We start from the raw sequence: 15,307 nt of genomic DNA, 5'->3' as shown, positions 1-15,307 counted from the left end.
TATCAACGCCATCTCGATCGTCTTCCAAAATTCTCTCTCTCTCTCTCTCTCTCTCTTTCTCTCTCACTCATTTCTTTTTTCTCTTTAACAAATTCCATTCTTATAAAATTCCAAACGTTCATATAAAATAAATAATAAATAATAAATAATAAACAATATAAAATGATCATTTAGGATTTCCTCTTTATCTGAAAAAAGGGAGAGTGGGAAAAAAAAAAGAAAAGATATTAGACGCAAATCAATTGAAAAATTGAATCATAAAATTCATCCTTTTGAATAAATTGCAATAGTTAACCACTCGTTAAAAATAACCATGTTGCTTGATGCTTAAACTTTTTATCGCTAAGATGTCACTAGTGGTCAGTGGGAAACTGAGGTCACGTGACACGGACGTTTCATAATTTTCCGTCGCTAACGTAACAACGCTGACTGCAGCCGACGCGTTTCCATGAGGCTTATAGAGTTCCTCGTTGTCATCGTTGTCGTTGTCTCGTGACGTCCTACAACGTCCCTACTATTTCTTAACAATCTGTTTCTTATATATTTAGCTTCAATAAATCGTGATATATATATATATATATATGTGCATACATATATACATATGTATATGTATGCATACGTCGTCATAGAAAAAATAATCGTTATTCTTAATAAGAAAAGTGTTTTATTGGAAAAAGTCGTTTGAACAATTATTGAAATATTTAATATTAGAAATGTGATAGACACACCAAAAGGTGGATCGATCGCATCCTTCGTGAAAAAGGGACTGAGAAATCTTTTCAGGATGACAAGTGCAAGCTAACGCGAATGCATAGATATTTTCAAGAATATCGTCAAACTCAGCATCGTAGGAAGTTTCAATGCGCGGCAAAAAAGGAAAAAAAAGATATACGAGTGTTTAGAAAGTGAAACGTTTTCTTCTCATATCCAAGTGAATTTTCTAAAACATTTTGTATAACTGATTTCTCCCGAATAAAACTATATAAAATACGAAACTTTTGTTGCTACGAAACGATTGTCAAACTTTTAAGTGTTTCTCTGTGTGTCTCTCTTTTTCTCTCTCTGTGTGTGTGTGTGTGTCTAAATTAAAGAAAAAAAAAATTGGACTTTATCGATGTTTGTAAGTAAAAATTAAGCTTTCTTACCTTGTAAATAAATAGATAAGATTAAACGATATCTAAGTGTATGCGTACTATACACATGTGAACAATTTATATATATATATATATATATATAATATTGATAGAAGTAAAACTTTGATATAAGAAAATTTTATATCAAAGGTAAAAAAAGAAAAGAGAATTAGAATTATTTTTTTTAGGGCAATAATTTTCTTTATTGCGTGTAATTAGGTACGGACACTTTGCCAACAATATGGTTTAACGAGACCACCGCCTAAATCGTTCGACCAATCATAATCGTTCGTTCACGTAGGAGGGACACGTATCGTTCAAAAGTAAAAAAAATTTTGCAAATACGTATTTATGTTTAAATAAGTGCATTACATGAAAATATCTATAATGATAGAGATTGTCGTGTAAAACAAACGACGTGTATATACGTGTGTGTCTGTGCAATTCTTTTTTTTTCTTTTTCTTTTTTTTTTTTTCTAAGGAAATACGAATACTCTCCATAATACTGCAGCAAAAGTCTCGAAATAGAACGGAGTGTGATCGATTTCTTTCTACCGATAGCTACTACTCGCTTTCTCGTTTCAACCTCTCTTCCCGTCTGCAATGAAATTCTGTGCCTGTGTACGTGCACCCCCCACCCTTTCTTTTTATTTTAATACTTCGTATAAATTGGAATTTTTCATATTAAAAAAAAAAAAAAAAAAAAATACTACAATCGGTGACGTATGTAATTGTTCGCTGTAACTCGTTCCACATTTTTTGTTTCTCGATCTTTTTTTTCCTTTCTTTTTTTTTTTTTCAATGTATTTTTTATTTTTTAATTATTATTATTTTTGACTCGAGTAGTAAAATTGTCTATCTTACCAGGTTAATACGTTTATATACTTTTACTTTTTAGATAGAAAAAGAAAAAAAAAAGAAGAAATTGAGAACTTGTATGAAATAATACCTTCAAACATATGAATACAATCGTCTATTCTATTCTATTCTTTATGTTAGAAATGTTCTTTCTAATCTCTCACGTAATTATTTAGCCTTGTGAACGTATTTAATTAATGGTTAAAATGGAGGAAGAAAATGGACGCTCTTCATATTGTTTTTCTTTTCTTTCTTTTTCTTTTTTTTTTCTTTTTTCTTTCTTTCTTTTTCTTTTTTTTTTTTTTTTTTTTTATAAATGCATCGCGGTCTCAGCCTTGTAACTTAATTAACGTTCAACGAGTTTAACAAGCCTAACAGACGCGCTCTTACACATGTATATCACATGTATATCAAATAATATCATGCAATTTATAAGGAAAAAATATGTTAAAATCGTCGATTTCTTCACCATTTTCGTTCCTCCATTTGAATTTCTTTAAGGTATGTTTAATCGGTTAATAAACACTTTTCCATATCTTTCTATTCTTTTTCTTTTTTCTTTTTTCTTTTTTTTTTTGTTTTAAATAAAACTAACGTAGTCACTGAGCGTGTTCCGAAGTCAAGATACCGCTTTAACATAGTTACGCTTTGATAAGCATAGCTTTATTTATTTTCTTTTCTTTTTTTTTTTTTTATTTCTATTTCATTACGAAACGAATAAAAATAAAAAAGAAAAACGAACGAACAAAAACAATAATAATAAAAAAAGAATTTTATGTACCGTTATATAACCAATTTTCTAATATAAAACAAAAAGAAAAAGAAAATACAACATTAAATAGGTAACAATTATATTAAACAGGGTGAGTGCAAAGGTAATTTTAGGAATCATTTATTTTAATTATTTTTCTTATACTTTCTTTTTTTTTTGTTTCAGATAGTAAAACTACAAGCTGGACTACAATACAAGAGCAATTGATTTTTATAATCGTTTAGGAACTTTTGGACCTACCCTGTATATTGTAATTCTCTAATTACATGCAGTTAAAGGTTATATTTCTTTTAAATATATTAAAGTATATATAAATTCTATTTTTTTTTTTTTATACGTAATGAAATGACGTGTGTGTGTGTGTACGTCTCTTTATATATATATATACATATTATATGTATATCAATCTTTATTCTTTTCTTTTTTTATTTGCATCCATCTCTCTTATCATGTTCCCAACAAGGATATTATCCCATTCGGTGAAAGGGAATTCTCTTGTGGTGAACGATCATGCGTGTAACGTTTCCATATCCGATATCTATCTATCTATCTATCTATCTATCTATCTATTTGAAATAAAAAGAGCAAAATATAAATATAGTTCTAAATTGGTTATATATATATATACATATATATATATATATATATGTATATATATATATAACTAGAAAGAGTAATCCAATATCTTGCCAACGTTTCTTTCCTATCAAAGTAAACATTCTGTAGAAAACTGAGGAAACAAAAAATAAGTTTCTAGTTTGAATATTTAAAAAAAAAAGTCGAAGAGATAAATAAATTTGAAACAAAGTTTTTCAATAGTCCAACATATACGGAACGAGAAACTCATGAATTTCGATACTTGAACTATATTCACATAAGCATAATTAATTTCTATCTCTCAGACTTTCTCTATACCCACATAAACATGTATATACATAGATTGCCCTAATCACGGGATTGTACAGAATAGAAAGAAAGAACTTTCTATTTTCTAAAGGATCATTAAAAGAGCCCAAGAGGATCTAATTTTATCAAAATATTTGTCTGTTTAGAGATCAGTCAACAATAGTATCGATTGACAGAAGAATGAATTGGACGAACAGGATGGCGCGTCACGGTAGCGAGAGATCCCTTCATACTTTACATTCCATGCATCCTGTTCGTACTTCGATTATCCACAATAATAACAACAACAACAATAACAATAACAACAACAATGATTCAACAACAATGAATCATTCAAGAAATATGGTCAGCCCGAGCAAAGCTATTTGCAGTAGTCCAGAAATCGACGCTTTACTCGATGATTCTATCGATGGTGTTTCAATATTATCAAGTACTATGAATTCATCGAGTAATACCACCATAGTTCCTGGTTCCTCTCCGTTAGCTTTGGACTCTCGTATACCCAGACCATCACCTAATAACGTTCTGCGCCGTTCCTCGAGCATGCGCATCCGTGGTGAACGGCTTCCAGCACATCATTCTCGACCCACTACTACTACCACCACCTCGGCTCTTCTTGGCCAACATCACCAACACCACTACCGTCGTCACAACCATCTTTTGCTACAGCAGCAGCAGCAGCAGCAGCAGCAATATCCTGATCATCGTATTTTTCCGGTCATCACGGAGAATGGAACCGACTCGCCAAGACAACGATCTCTTGTAAGTCATTTTCTTATTTTTATACATACAAATATATGTATGTGTATATATATCATTTTTTTTTTTTTTTCTATTTTCATTTTATCCGAAAATTTCGACCAATTGATTGGTGCGGTCGAATATTTCGTTTAGCATTTTAAATTTATCTACGAGTGAACAGCAAACATATTTCAATATTATTATCATTTTACATATTTTATAATAATTTGTAATACACTTGCCTTTCTTTTCTTTTCTTTTCTTTTTTTTTAAATACTTAATGCGAGATCCAATAATTCTTCCTACTACGTATTCGGAAACCTTATCAAGAGAATCGGTAAATCTCATTGGCTTAAACGCCTCTTCCTACTGTCTTTTTAGTATACTTTTCGTATATTTTGCATAAAAAGTTTAGAACATTTTCTTGGTGATTATACTTGGAGTTTAAAAGATTAATAATAAAATTCATTTTGATTATAAACATCATTATCTTTGATCAAGAAAGCTAAATAAATGTTCTTGCACTATTATAAAATTTAACATATACATATACAGATATATGTCAGCTGATCCATAGATTTATATTACGTTGTTGTTCTTGATTCCTTTAACAAGAATAATAAATCATTATTATTATTTCTTTTTTTTTTTCACATGATCATAAAATTGATATCTTAAATTATAGATTATTACGTACATGTATGTACATATGTATACATATATATATATATATGTATTGCGTGTTTCATAAACGATATCATTATTTTGAGTACAATTGAAAAATATGAATTCATAGTATTTTTTTTTTCTTCTTCCTCTTCATTTCTGTATCGTAATACTTGCTTTTTGACTAGATGAATTTCTTTTTAGTCGTCCACTGCTTTTAGTCGTCCAACAGGTAGATATTTATACACACACATAAAGATCGTATGTTTCCAAAGAGAGACATGAACGTTTTAAACATAAGAAAGATCTTTCATATCGATTAAAGAGGTCATAATTATCGCTATTATTAGTATGGAAAAATTCAAGTATTATAACAGGCATAATTTTAACTATGTAGATGTATATACTCGTATGTATAAGTGTACTTAAAAGATTAATACCATCGTATCAAGAAAGTAAGAACGCAAGATCCAATTTATCTGACATAAGTATACAATACTTATCGATCTTATCAATGTTATCTTTGTCCATGAAATTTCTATATTTCTTCTTCATTCTTCATATGTAAAAAGACGTCAAGCGTGTATGTATGTTTGCGCGTATGTGTAATTGATAGCTTATTATCGTTATTATTATTATTATCAATTGATTTATTATTATTTCTCTTTCATTAATATCTATCTCTGAATTAATTTATTGCGTATTTTCTATGGCTATGATCTAATTAAACGAATTACATAATAAATTAATTTTTGAAGATTCTTCACTTAGACAATTTTTATAATCACTATAATATCAAAAAATGTCTTTCTTTTTTTTGTTTGTTTTTTTTTTTTGTTTTTGTTTTTATTTCTCGCTGTAAAATTATTTGTAATAAAAACGTCGGAATAAATTTTTCCAAACTTTTCTCTTATTCTTAAAATAACGTTCATTTGAAATGATAAAAGAGAACGATGTTGAATAGTTGGCAAAAAGGAAGAAAAGAAACAAAAAAGAAAACACTAGCAGGTAGTATCTTCCACCTTTCTGAATTATCTATCACCTTAGAAGGAGAGAAGGGGAGAGAGATAGAGAGAGAGAGAGAGAGGGAGAGAGAGAAAGAGGAAAAGGGAGAAAGAAAAGGAGAAGAAGAAAAAGGAGAAGGGAGAAAGAAAGAAAGATAGGGTGGGAGAGTAGTAAGGGAAACACATAGAGGAAGCCACGGAGAAGGCTCCCTGACCTTTCTCAACCAACGCGTCGGCGCAGATCGTTTTTCTCCCTCGCACCACTAGACCAGATTCAACATCCAGAGTTGACCGTGCTAAAAAAGCTTTGGGTTCAGGAGCCTAACGTCATGTCAATTTCATTTTCCAATCATTTTTTTATTTTTTTTACCATGGATAAGATCATTAAAATTTCTTCAAAGATCCATTCAGTTTTCAAACTTTTATCCGAAAATAGTATATAATAGAAGGAAAGAGAGAGAGAGAGAAAGAGAGAGAGAGAGAGAGAGAGAGAGAGAGCGAGACGTATGGATTCACAGGATTATAGGAATTCTCGTAGTTGTCCATCGGTTGGTATCTTCTCATTCTGATCTATAACTATGTTGATTAAATAGAGAAATGGATGGAAAGATTGTTAAAAAAAGAAAAATTTTGTTTAATTGCAACCTACGAAAACTAGATAAATGAATTTATCTGACAAGTTTTCATTATTACGATTATTGTTGTTGTTGTTAACTATTACAGAGCCTCTCACTGACACCAGCTAGGCCGCGAACAGGACACGCGGCCTCAGGGACAACACCAGGAGCAGATGACAGTGATGCAGAGAGCGTGAGAAGTTACGGAAGTGCATGCAGCACCGCAAGTGCCTGCGATCATGCTTCCTTTGCTTTGAACGGTACTACTTGGTCCGGTCGATCACGAAAGTACGTTGTCCATTGTTCTAATCATACTGGGGACAATGAACAATATCTTACACCGACGCAAAGGGCCGCCAGACAAATTAGGAAATTTCAGGTAAATTCAAGTTTACTTTGAAATGAAAAGAATAAACAAAAGAGAGAAAAAAGAAACGAAAATGATACAAATTATAATGATAATAATTTTTGTTATAGGCCCTTTTGAAAGAAGCAAGAATAGAGATCGAAGAAAAGAATCGAGAGATCATTCGATTAACTAAAGAGGTCGTTGAATTGCGATTGTATAAAGCATCATTGAATAGTCCGGATGAAAGAACTGACAGTAGCGATGCACTTACTGTACGTGAAAACAATCCTTTTTCACCGGAATCACCATGCAAAGATCTTTTAGACGACGGTAGTTTCGAGAAGGTCGCTAGTCCAGAAACTTCGGATAAACGTGCCCAATCGGATGTACCATCCTCTTTGGCAGATTCAGGACATTTTGAAGACGGCTCCGTCCACTCGAAAGATTCTGTGTGCCTACCGGAAACGGTACCCGAACCTTCTGGTAATAATCCTCCATCCAACTTAAGACAAGATGAACCTAAAGACGATAGTAGATCAGTCTCTGTTGTGGATAGTAATAGTCCTGAAAGAGATGAAGAAAGACGTCGATTGGTTAATCATTATGAAAGCAGAATCGAAGAAATGCACCGAAGACATATCGATGAAATGCAGGAATTGAAAATGAAGCACAATGATAAGGTAATCGAATAATTTATTTTTTTTTTTATTTTTATTTCTTTTTAAATTTCTTACGTTTTTTTGTTGTTTGGCATAGATATGTCCATTCATCCATCTATTTATTTGTTTGGTGATATAGGTAGAGAGCTTGTTAAATCAACTATCTGATATTAATACTCGCTATTGCGAGGTAAGGCCGTCCGTTGATGCTGCGGAAGCTCGTATTGGAGAATTGAAAGAGGAATTGGAGGCTGTGAAAAATGAACTGGATAAGAAGGAAGCTTTAATTAAAGAGCAAGAAGAGAAGGATAAACAAATGTACCTGAAAGTGCATGCGAATGAACAAGAAGCTGCACGCACTGAAAAAACTGATCAGGTGATGATAGGACATATATTTTGTTCTCTCCCACTCTTATTTCTCTCTCTCTCTCTCTCTCTCTTTCTATATATATATATAAATATTTTTCAAATATCAAATTTACAGATACCTGAAAATGCACAGCAGAAATCATCTTTGGAAGTTAATGCCACCGATTTACTACAAGAATTAACAGTTACAAAAGCAGAATTAGAAAAAATTAAGGTAATCTATATTATATACCTGTTATATTGTGAAAATTGTGTAGATGTATTGATCTCTATTTGATACATTCAAGTTGTTTCAGAATAAGAACAAGTCATAATTCGTTTTGGTTTTAAATAATAATATGATGGAAGCAATGAGAATGTTTTAGCAAATAGAATTGAATCACAATTATATATAAGTGTAATGTAGACTTTTTTCAAATCTCCTTTGAAATGCATACGTCAAAGAAACTTATTTCTATATTCTTTAAAGATTAAAAGAAATATTCTTTATCAAAAAAATTTTGATAACATTTTATAATACATATTTGTTAATTTAATGAAATCTGTATGTATTTACAAGGAGAATAGTAAAATCATTTCACTTATTTAGTATCGTAATAGTGAAGCTTTTTGTTTCACATATTGAATTTCACTGCGTTAGTTAATTCATCAACATCTGCATTGATCGAATGCATGCATCGCTCTCTGCCAACAGTATTTTATTATTCATAATTCACTATCTTTTTGTACTAACGATGTGTCACTTTTTTTGGTCGCCGCTCACACTCCAGGATACAAGCTACTCGCCTGAACCTCACATTTCAGCCGATCGTAGCCAAAATTTATTAAGCGCTCAGGAGGCTGTTTCTCTCTGGGTCCTTGGCACACGTAAGGTCTGTATTCTTGTTCGACTGACACGTGAAGAATCTTCATTCATTTTCTCTGTTGTGCAACTGCGTTGCATTTGCTCGCATATAGTGCACAGATCTTCCTATTGTTATTTTATTTTGCAAGATCGTTCAATTTTCCATCGCTTAAAAAGTTTCATTTATTAAAACACACACACACACATATATATATATATATATATAATTATGTTAAATTTTTTTTTTATCTCGAAAACGTTCAGTAAAAATTCCGACAATTATTTTAATCCTATAGAGAATGTGCGTTCCTTATTTTATCAAAGTTATTTTATTTATTTGCACTTTCATGCATATACATGTAGCTTTGTTAAATGTGTAAATATGTTTAAATAAAAGCATGATTCTTGATGATAGTACATTGTTTATCATCATAGACATGTTTATTCTTATATATTAACGATCTAAGCAAACTTCTAACTTTCTTTTTTTTTTTCTTTCTTCATCAAATAATGGTGGAATTTAGAACAATTTTGTATAAAAAGTTTAAAGTACATTTTCTTTATGTGATGGCTTTGCTCTTAAAAATCTGCATGTTGATTGTCAAGCACAAATGTAGATGGTTCACAGTTTACACTACAATACATCGCTCTTAGATCGGGCCATACAGTGCACTTGGAAGAAACAGCCTCTTATAATTCAATAGATGTAAGTCTGCACGTGCTTAGAGCAATGCACGCTTCCAATATTTATATTTGTATAAAATTTGCCTGCAATTTCATCATATTGGATCCAGAAATAATAAAATTATAAAAGATTATTATTATATATGAATATAATTAATTAAAAAAATTAATGTGCTATATGTGTAAAGGTAATTTTTATAGAATGTATCCTGATATTACTGGATTCATTTATAATAAATATTATTTTATTTTTTAGAGAAAAATATTCACTGTTTGATAATATGCACACAACGCATAAAATATAAAATGGAATAACATATTAATAACAAAATATATTGGCATTTTTATTATTTTTTTTTTCTTCTTTTTTTTTTTTATATATATATTAGGCAATGTATCGGAGTATTGTGGAGGCAAAATACAAGAAGGATGAATTGGATCTTGCAATCACCTTGCAGTTTTTAAAATCAGCATTTTATTACTTCCTGACTGATAAAGAAAATCATCGTGGACATCTGAATGCTATCGAAAGTATCTTGGGTTTTACCGAAGCTGAGAAACACAACATTGATAAGATTTATGGATCTGCTAGAAAATAACTTAAACAACTTTATAAAAAGCGATGTATATGATTGTTAGAGACATACGGTGAAACGTGTTCTCCATTTATTACTTTTCTTGATATAATATTTATAATTTTATATACACATTGATATAAAAAGACTAAATATGTATTTCTCTCAATGTTTAAAAAGAAACATTATTTTCTATTTACATACGTTTGCATTGAAAAAGTATATATATTGATCATACTTATATTTTCAATAATTTCTTTTGTAATGGATAAAATGAACACTGTATGTCATATACTTTTATCATACTGCTGCTGGTTAGCAGACAATTTTAATGATTTTAAACATTTTTAATAATAATAATATGCATTTCAATTTTTGTTATGCAATGAGAAAAATTTTGAAATTGTAAATGTATATGCATATGATACAAATTTAATAGTCTTCATATTATACGGTAGAGTTCTATGTATATTGATTTCCATCAATGGATATGTATTTCATAAAGAATATATGACATAAGTTATTAATTAATATAGAAACTTCAATAGAATTTTCCTTATGTTCTAATTAAAACTACATCGACTATATTTTTAGATACAAATTTCTAATTAATATTTAATTATTATTTATCGCGATATGATCATTAATATAATATACTGGACTCTAAGGCCTATTTATATAACTGTTTGAAAAAAAAAAAAAAGGATGACAGATTATTTTTCATATTAATATTTGAAATACATATCCACATTGTATATTCATACAAATATTAGAATATAAAAATAACTACATATATTATAAAGCCACAAAATATTTCTATTGGGGTATAGAATGTTTTACATTCGTATAGAATTAAAATGTGTTAGAAATTAATTAGATTGATAAATAAAATAACTTAAAGTCTTATTAAAATCAAAGAAAAATCTAAATTATAGTTATACTTAAATTTGGTGGCACATTTCACATTGAAGTAATAAGGAGACTGAGAAGATTGCCTTTTTATCTGCTTATCTGCTTGATCTTGCCTTTAATCTGTTTATTATCTAGTATTATAGAAAAATTCACAGTGAAAGTGTTATTAAGAAAATATATTATAAAAATTAAGAAAAAAAATATAAGCATATTACCTATATATAAAATATAGTAATATATATATATATTACATGTACTTCCTGGATAGAATTTTTTGCACCAATAACTTATTTTAATGTATTCTTTACTGCCAATATTTTATTACTGAACACTTCCATCGGTAACAGTATTCCACTGTAATATACTGACTTACTTTTAAATTATTTATAATATTACAAGTATATAAATTGGTGGAATATTCCTGAATAAACTTAATAAAGAATGATATGGATATAATCATTAATAATAAAAAGGGATTACATTCATATTGTGCAATAATTTATAAAGAAAACCAAAGATATTTAGCAGAGCAGCCTATTTATCTGATTGTATCACAATTTGATAACTTCATATTTTCATTTAACTATTTAAATTAAAATATCTTGTTAAGATAACCAAGGTGAGCTCTGAACATAAAATTGGCATTAAATTAAAATTAAAACTTTTTCCTATTGCAAATAAATTTTCAATTTATAAAATTATATGTTCCTATGGTGCCAATGCTGTGAAAATTAATTAACCAAACAAAATATTTTAATCAAAGCAATGCTGTTTTTATATATAACCTTAAATGGAAGATTAAGTAATTAAATTATTATTAATATATAATGTAATTCGATTTATTTTGACATGCACATAATATAAGCTAATGTAATCAATTATAAATTTGAAGTAATCTTTTATAGAAATAAAATAGTTACTACAAAAGAAGGAAAGTAATCATATCTATAGATAAATAAAATATAAGAAATATTCCCTTTGCATTCACATATAGTTTCTTCACTCGTCATTAATATACATTAATACTTGTTCAGAGCTCTGATATGAATATGTGGAAATGAATGTATAGTATGTAAATAATTCTATAATAAAGATATGAATAAAATCTAAATAAATGTCCAGCTACATACTACTTTTTCATTAATAATTATCTAAAAAGAAAAAGGAATGTCATAAAGACAATTAAAAAATATATCCCACATGTTAGAATTTTTTAATACGTTTTATAAAATAATCGTAAAATACAATATTTGTACATTACTTTTTCCCAGCAATTATGATACCATCATACTTCTGTTGGAACCATTTCATTGCATCTTCTTTAGTTAACCTATGAGGGAAACCAACTTTTCCAGTTTTCCTTCGTCTGTGAGCTACATTGAAACCTACAAATTTATAAATATGTACAAAATTGAAATGTTTCTGTTGTATAAGTAAAGAAAATTTTAATATATATATATATATGATATATATTAAAATGTAGATTCAATTAAGTAACACACCCAGTATAAGAAGTGGGCATGAGTTGCAAATATGAAACATTTATTTTAGCACATGTTTCACAATAATAGACATCGTCAATGAATAAACATGATATCTATGATACCAAATAATGTGCAATCTTAATGAGTGTGTTATTAATTAATGAAAGGTAACTAACCTGGACGTCCAAGTACAACATAGAAGTCCAAACCATAAATACCAATGCTAGGATCATACTTAATACCTAAATCAATGTGTTCTTGGATACCAAATCCAAAATTTCCAGTACCTGAGAAGTTTTCTCTTCTCAATTCGTATTCACGTACCTATCACAATGTAATAATACAATATTTATTAATTATACAAATAATCGAAAAGAAGAAAATAATGAAAGATGCTACGTAAACTAACTTTTAAACCACGCTCAAGAATCTCTTCAGCTTTCACTCCACGAACAGTACAGTGTACAGCAATCTTTTCATTACGACGTATACCAAAGGAACGTACGGTATATCTTGCTTTTGAAAACACTGGTTGCTGACCAGTTAACTGTTCCAATACCTATGCCATCCAAATTGATACTCAATGTTATTCTATTATTATTTTTACTTAACTTACAAATTATTAATAAATTATTTTTACTTTTTAAAACAACATACCTTTGCGGCTCTTGTCAATCTATCACCCGACTCACCAACGCAAATGTTTAAACATAATTTGCGAATTCTGACTTCGCGCATTACATTTTTAGACGCATCTTTTGGTTCTTTTTTCGCCCTTTTTTCTATTTTCTTCTCTGTTGCCTTCTTTGCATCCTATAATCAAATACGTATTATGATTAACATTCATAAAAATACACCATCAGATAGACACGTGTAGTGGCAGCAGAATGAAGGTTATAAAAATTTTATTACGATTATAAAAGTAACAAACAACTTCACATTATAGAAAACGATTAGATCGAAAGAAGAAAGAAAGATTATATCAAAATAATCATTTTTCGAAGGTTATGATCGCAATGCACGCTGATCAAACGCACTATCATATAAGGTCGACAGGTTGTTACATATAAACAGATAAACGTGTTAACCTAACTAATAAAGAATATTATTTTTAATCGGAAAAAAGCAATATTCTGCTTACTATACTTAAAACGATAATAAAATAGAAAGGATGAAGGCGATATATTAAGATATTTTCAATTGATTTACGTATGAGGACCGTACACTCACCGCCATGTTGGATAGAAAAGACCGATGACCGATGCGCACTCTGGTGGACGATACTTAAATTACTTTACATATATATCGAATCGTGTATCGAACGAGTGTTCGATAATACGATTTGTAATACGTAATACAATTTTGTAATGAATACAATTTGTAAGTAAATATATATAAATAAATTTTTAGAAATATTTCTTAAATAAATTATCAAATATTTTAATCCTACTAAAATATTATTAAACTTTATGTGTTCAATAATATTTTATTAATATATATAACATGAATGAATTTTCTATAGAATTGTATAACACATGTTTCATACAATATATTTATACAATCGAAACATATTTATCTAATTATAATTACTTATTAATTTATTTGTTATTATTAATATCAATATATTGTAAATAAATAGAATTTATTATGTTGCTCTATTGACTAGGTTTTGAGAATTCGCCCTAATTAATTCGTCGTCTTCTCTTTTTCAAATCATACAAGAGATTTTATCTGTCTAAATATGTTATATGTAAGTTCGAGTTAATTTTTATTTGATTATATAATTAATTTTTATATATTTTATTTAATTGTTATAAATATTCAACAGGATAAGACATAAGAACAACAAGAAATTGCAGTTGCTCTAACCAAACAATAGAAATGAAGGAATCAATGCATTCTATTCTGAATTATTATTTCTAATGATTAAAGGTATAAAAAGAAATATATATTGCTTTTCTTAAATTTTTCTAATAATTAATAATAAATAATTACAAATAGGATATTATTCTATAAAAAATAATATATAATATATAATAATATATAAAATAAGAACTTTATAATTTTATTTGAATTCCAAGTTATATTCTAATAATGAAATTGTATGTAATATGTAATTTCATTATATAAATGAATTATATTCGTTGTTGAAAGATTAAAATAATTGTACGATCGGAAATCATATAAATTAAAACTTATGAACAGAACACAAACTGTATGTGTATATATATACGTATATGTGTATGTGTATATATATATATATATATATATATATAATATGAGGTTTAAAAAAATAATATATATAAAGACTTTCACATAAGTTTTTTAATCATAGTTATTATTATCGTTAATATCCATATAATTATCAATAACTACAGTAAAACACAAAACAAAAATGGTGATATCTGTACATTCTCCTTAAGTGATTAACATAAACTTTTTTTTTTGTATACCAGTAGTAGAGTGTCTACTTTTATAGGAAGAAACTAAATCAAAATATTCACAGATAATTTACAAGATAGGTGAGGCGTTTATTGGACGCACGCATCGCGAATCCGAATATTCTTTTCTCTCTCACACACACACACTCGCGCATACATACAGGCAGGATACATACATACATGCATACGTTATCGCTATCTCTCTCTCTCTTTCTCACTATCTCTCTCTTCCTCTCTCTCTCTCTCTCTCTCTCTCTCTCTTTCTCTCTCATCATATAAAACATTTATTTTTA

At 28.8% G+C, this 15,307-nt stretch overlaps 2 protein-coding genes across 4 annotated transcripts; one reads left to right on the top strand and one right to left on the bottom strand.

Annotated features, from left to right (window-relative positions):
* Window positions 1–439: 439 nt before the first annotated feature.
* LOC124429741 (protein quick-to-court) lies at window positions 440–12,200 on the top strand. Of its 3 annotated transcripts, XM_046975357.1 has the most exons (10): window positions 440–1,120; window positions 1,353–1,456; window positions 2,929–3,041; window positions 3,816–4,431; window positions 6,804–7,076; window positions 7,175–7,726; window positions 7,845–8,081; window positions 8,190–8,288; window positions 8,845–8,946; window positions 9,992–12,200. In XM_046975357.1, the coding sequence occupies exons 4-10, from the start codon at window positions 3,850–3,852 to the stop codon at window positions 10,199–10,201; spliced, it is 2,055 nt and encodes a 684-aa protein (XP_046831313.1). In that variant the 5' UTR covers window positions 440–1,120; window positions 1,353–1,456; window positions 2,929–3,041; window positions 3,816–3,849; the 3' UTR covers window positions 10,202–12,200. The 3 variants fall into 3 exon arrangements, with proteins under 3 accessions (XP_046831313.1, XP_046831312.1, XP_046831314.1); XM_046975356.1 differs by lacking the exon at window positions 1,353–1,456; XM_046975358.1 differs by lacking the exons at window positions 1,353–1,456; window positions 8,845–8,946 and having other exon boundaries at window positions 442–1,120.
* Window positions 12,201–12,288: 88 nt separating this feature from the next.
* On the bottom strand, window positions 12,289–13,417 carry LOC124429742 (60S ribosomal protein L11). Its single transcript, XM_046975359.1, has 4 exons — window positions 13,231–13,417; window positions 12,983–13,132; window positions 12,750–12,897; window positions 12,289–12,474 (listed from the first exon to the last, which is right to left on the bottom strand). The coding sequence occupies exons 1-4, from the start codon at window positions 13,309–13,311 to the stop codon at window positions 12,347–12,349; spliced, it is 507 nt and encodes a 168-aa protein (XP_046831315.1). The 5' UTR covers window positions 13,312–13,417; the 3' UTR covers window positions 12,289–12,346.
* Between the last annotated feature and the right edge of the window lie 1,890 nt (window positions 13,418–15,307).

This window comes from Vespa crabro, chromosome 16 (assembly GCF_910589235.1).
Source record: "Vespa crabro chromosome 16, iyVesCrab1.2, whole genome shotgun sequence".
Classification (NCBI taxonomy): domain Eukaryota; kingdom Metazoa; phylum Arthropoda; class Insecta; order Hymenoptera; family Vespidae; genus Vespa; species Vespa crabro.
This window is presented reverse-complemented; position numbering and strand designations above follow the sequence as displayed.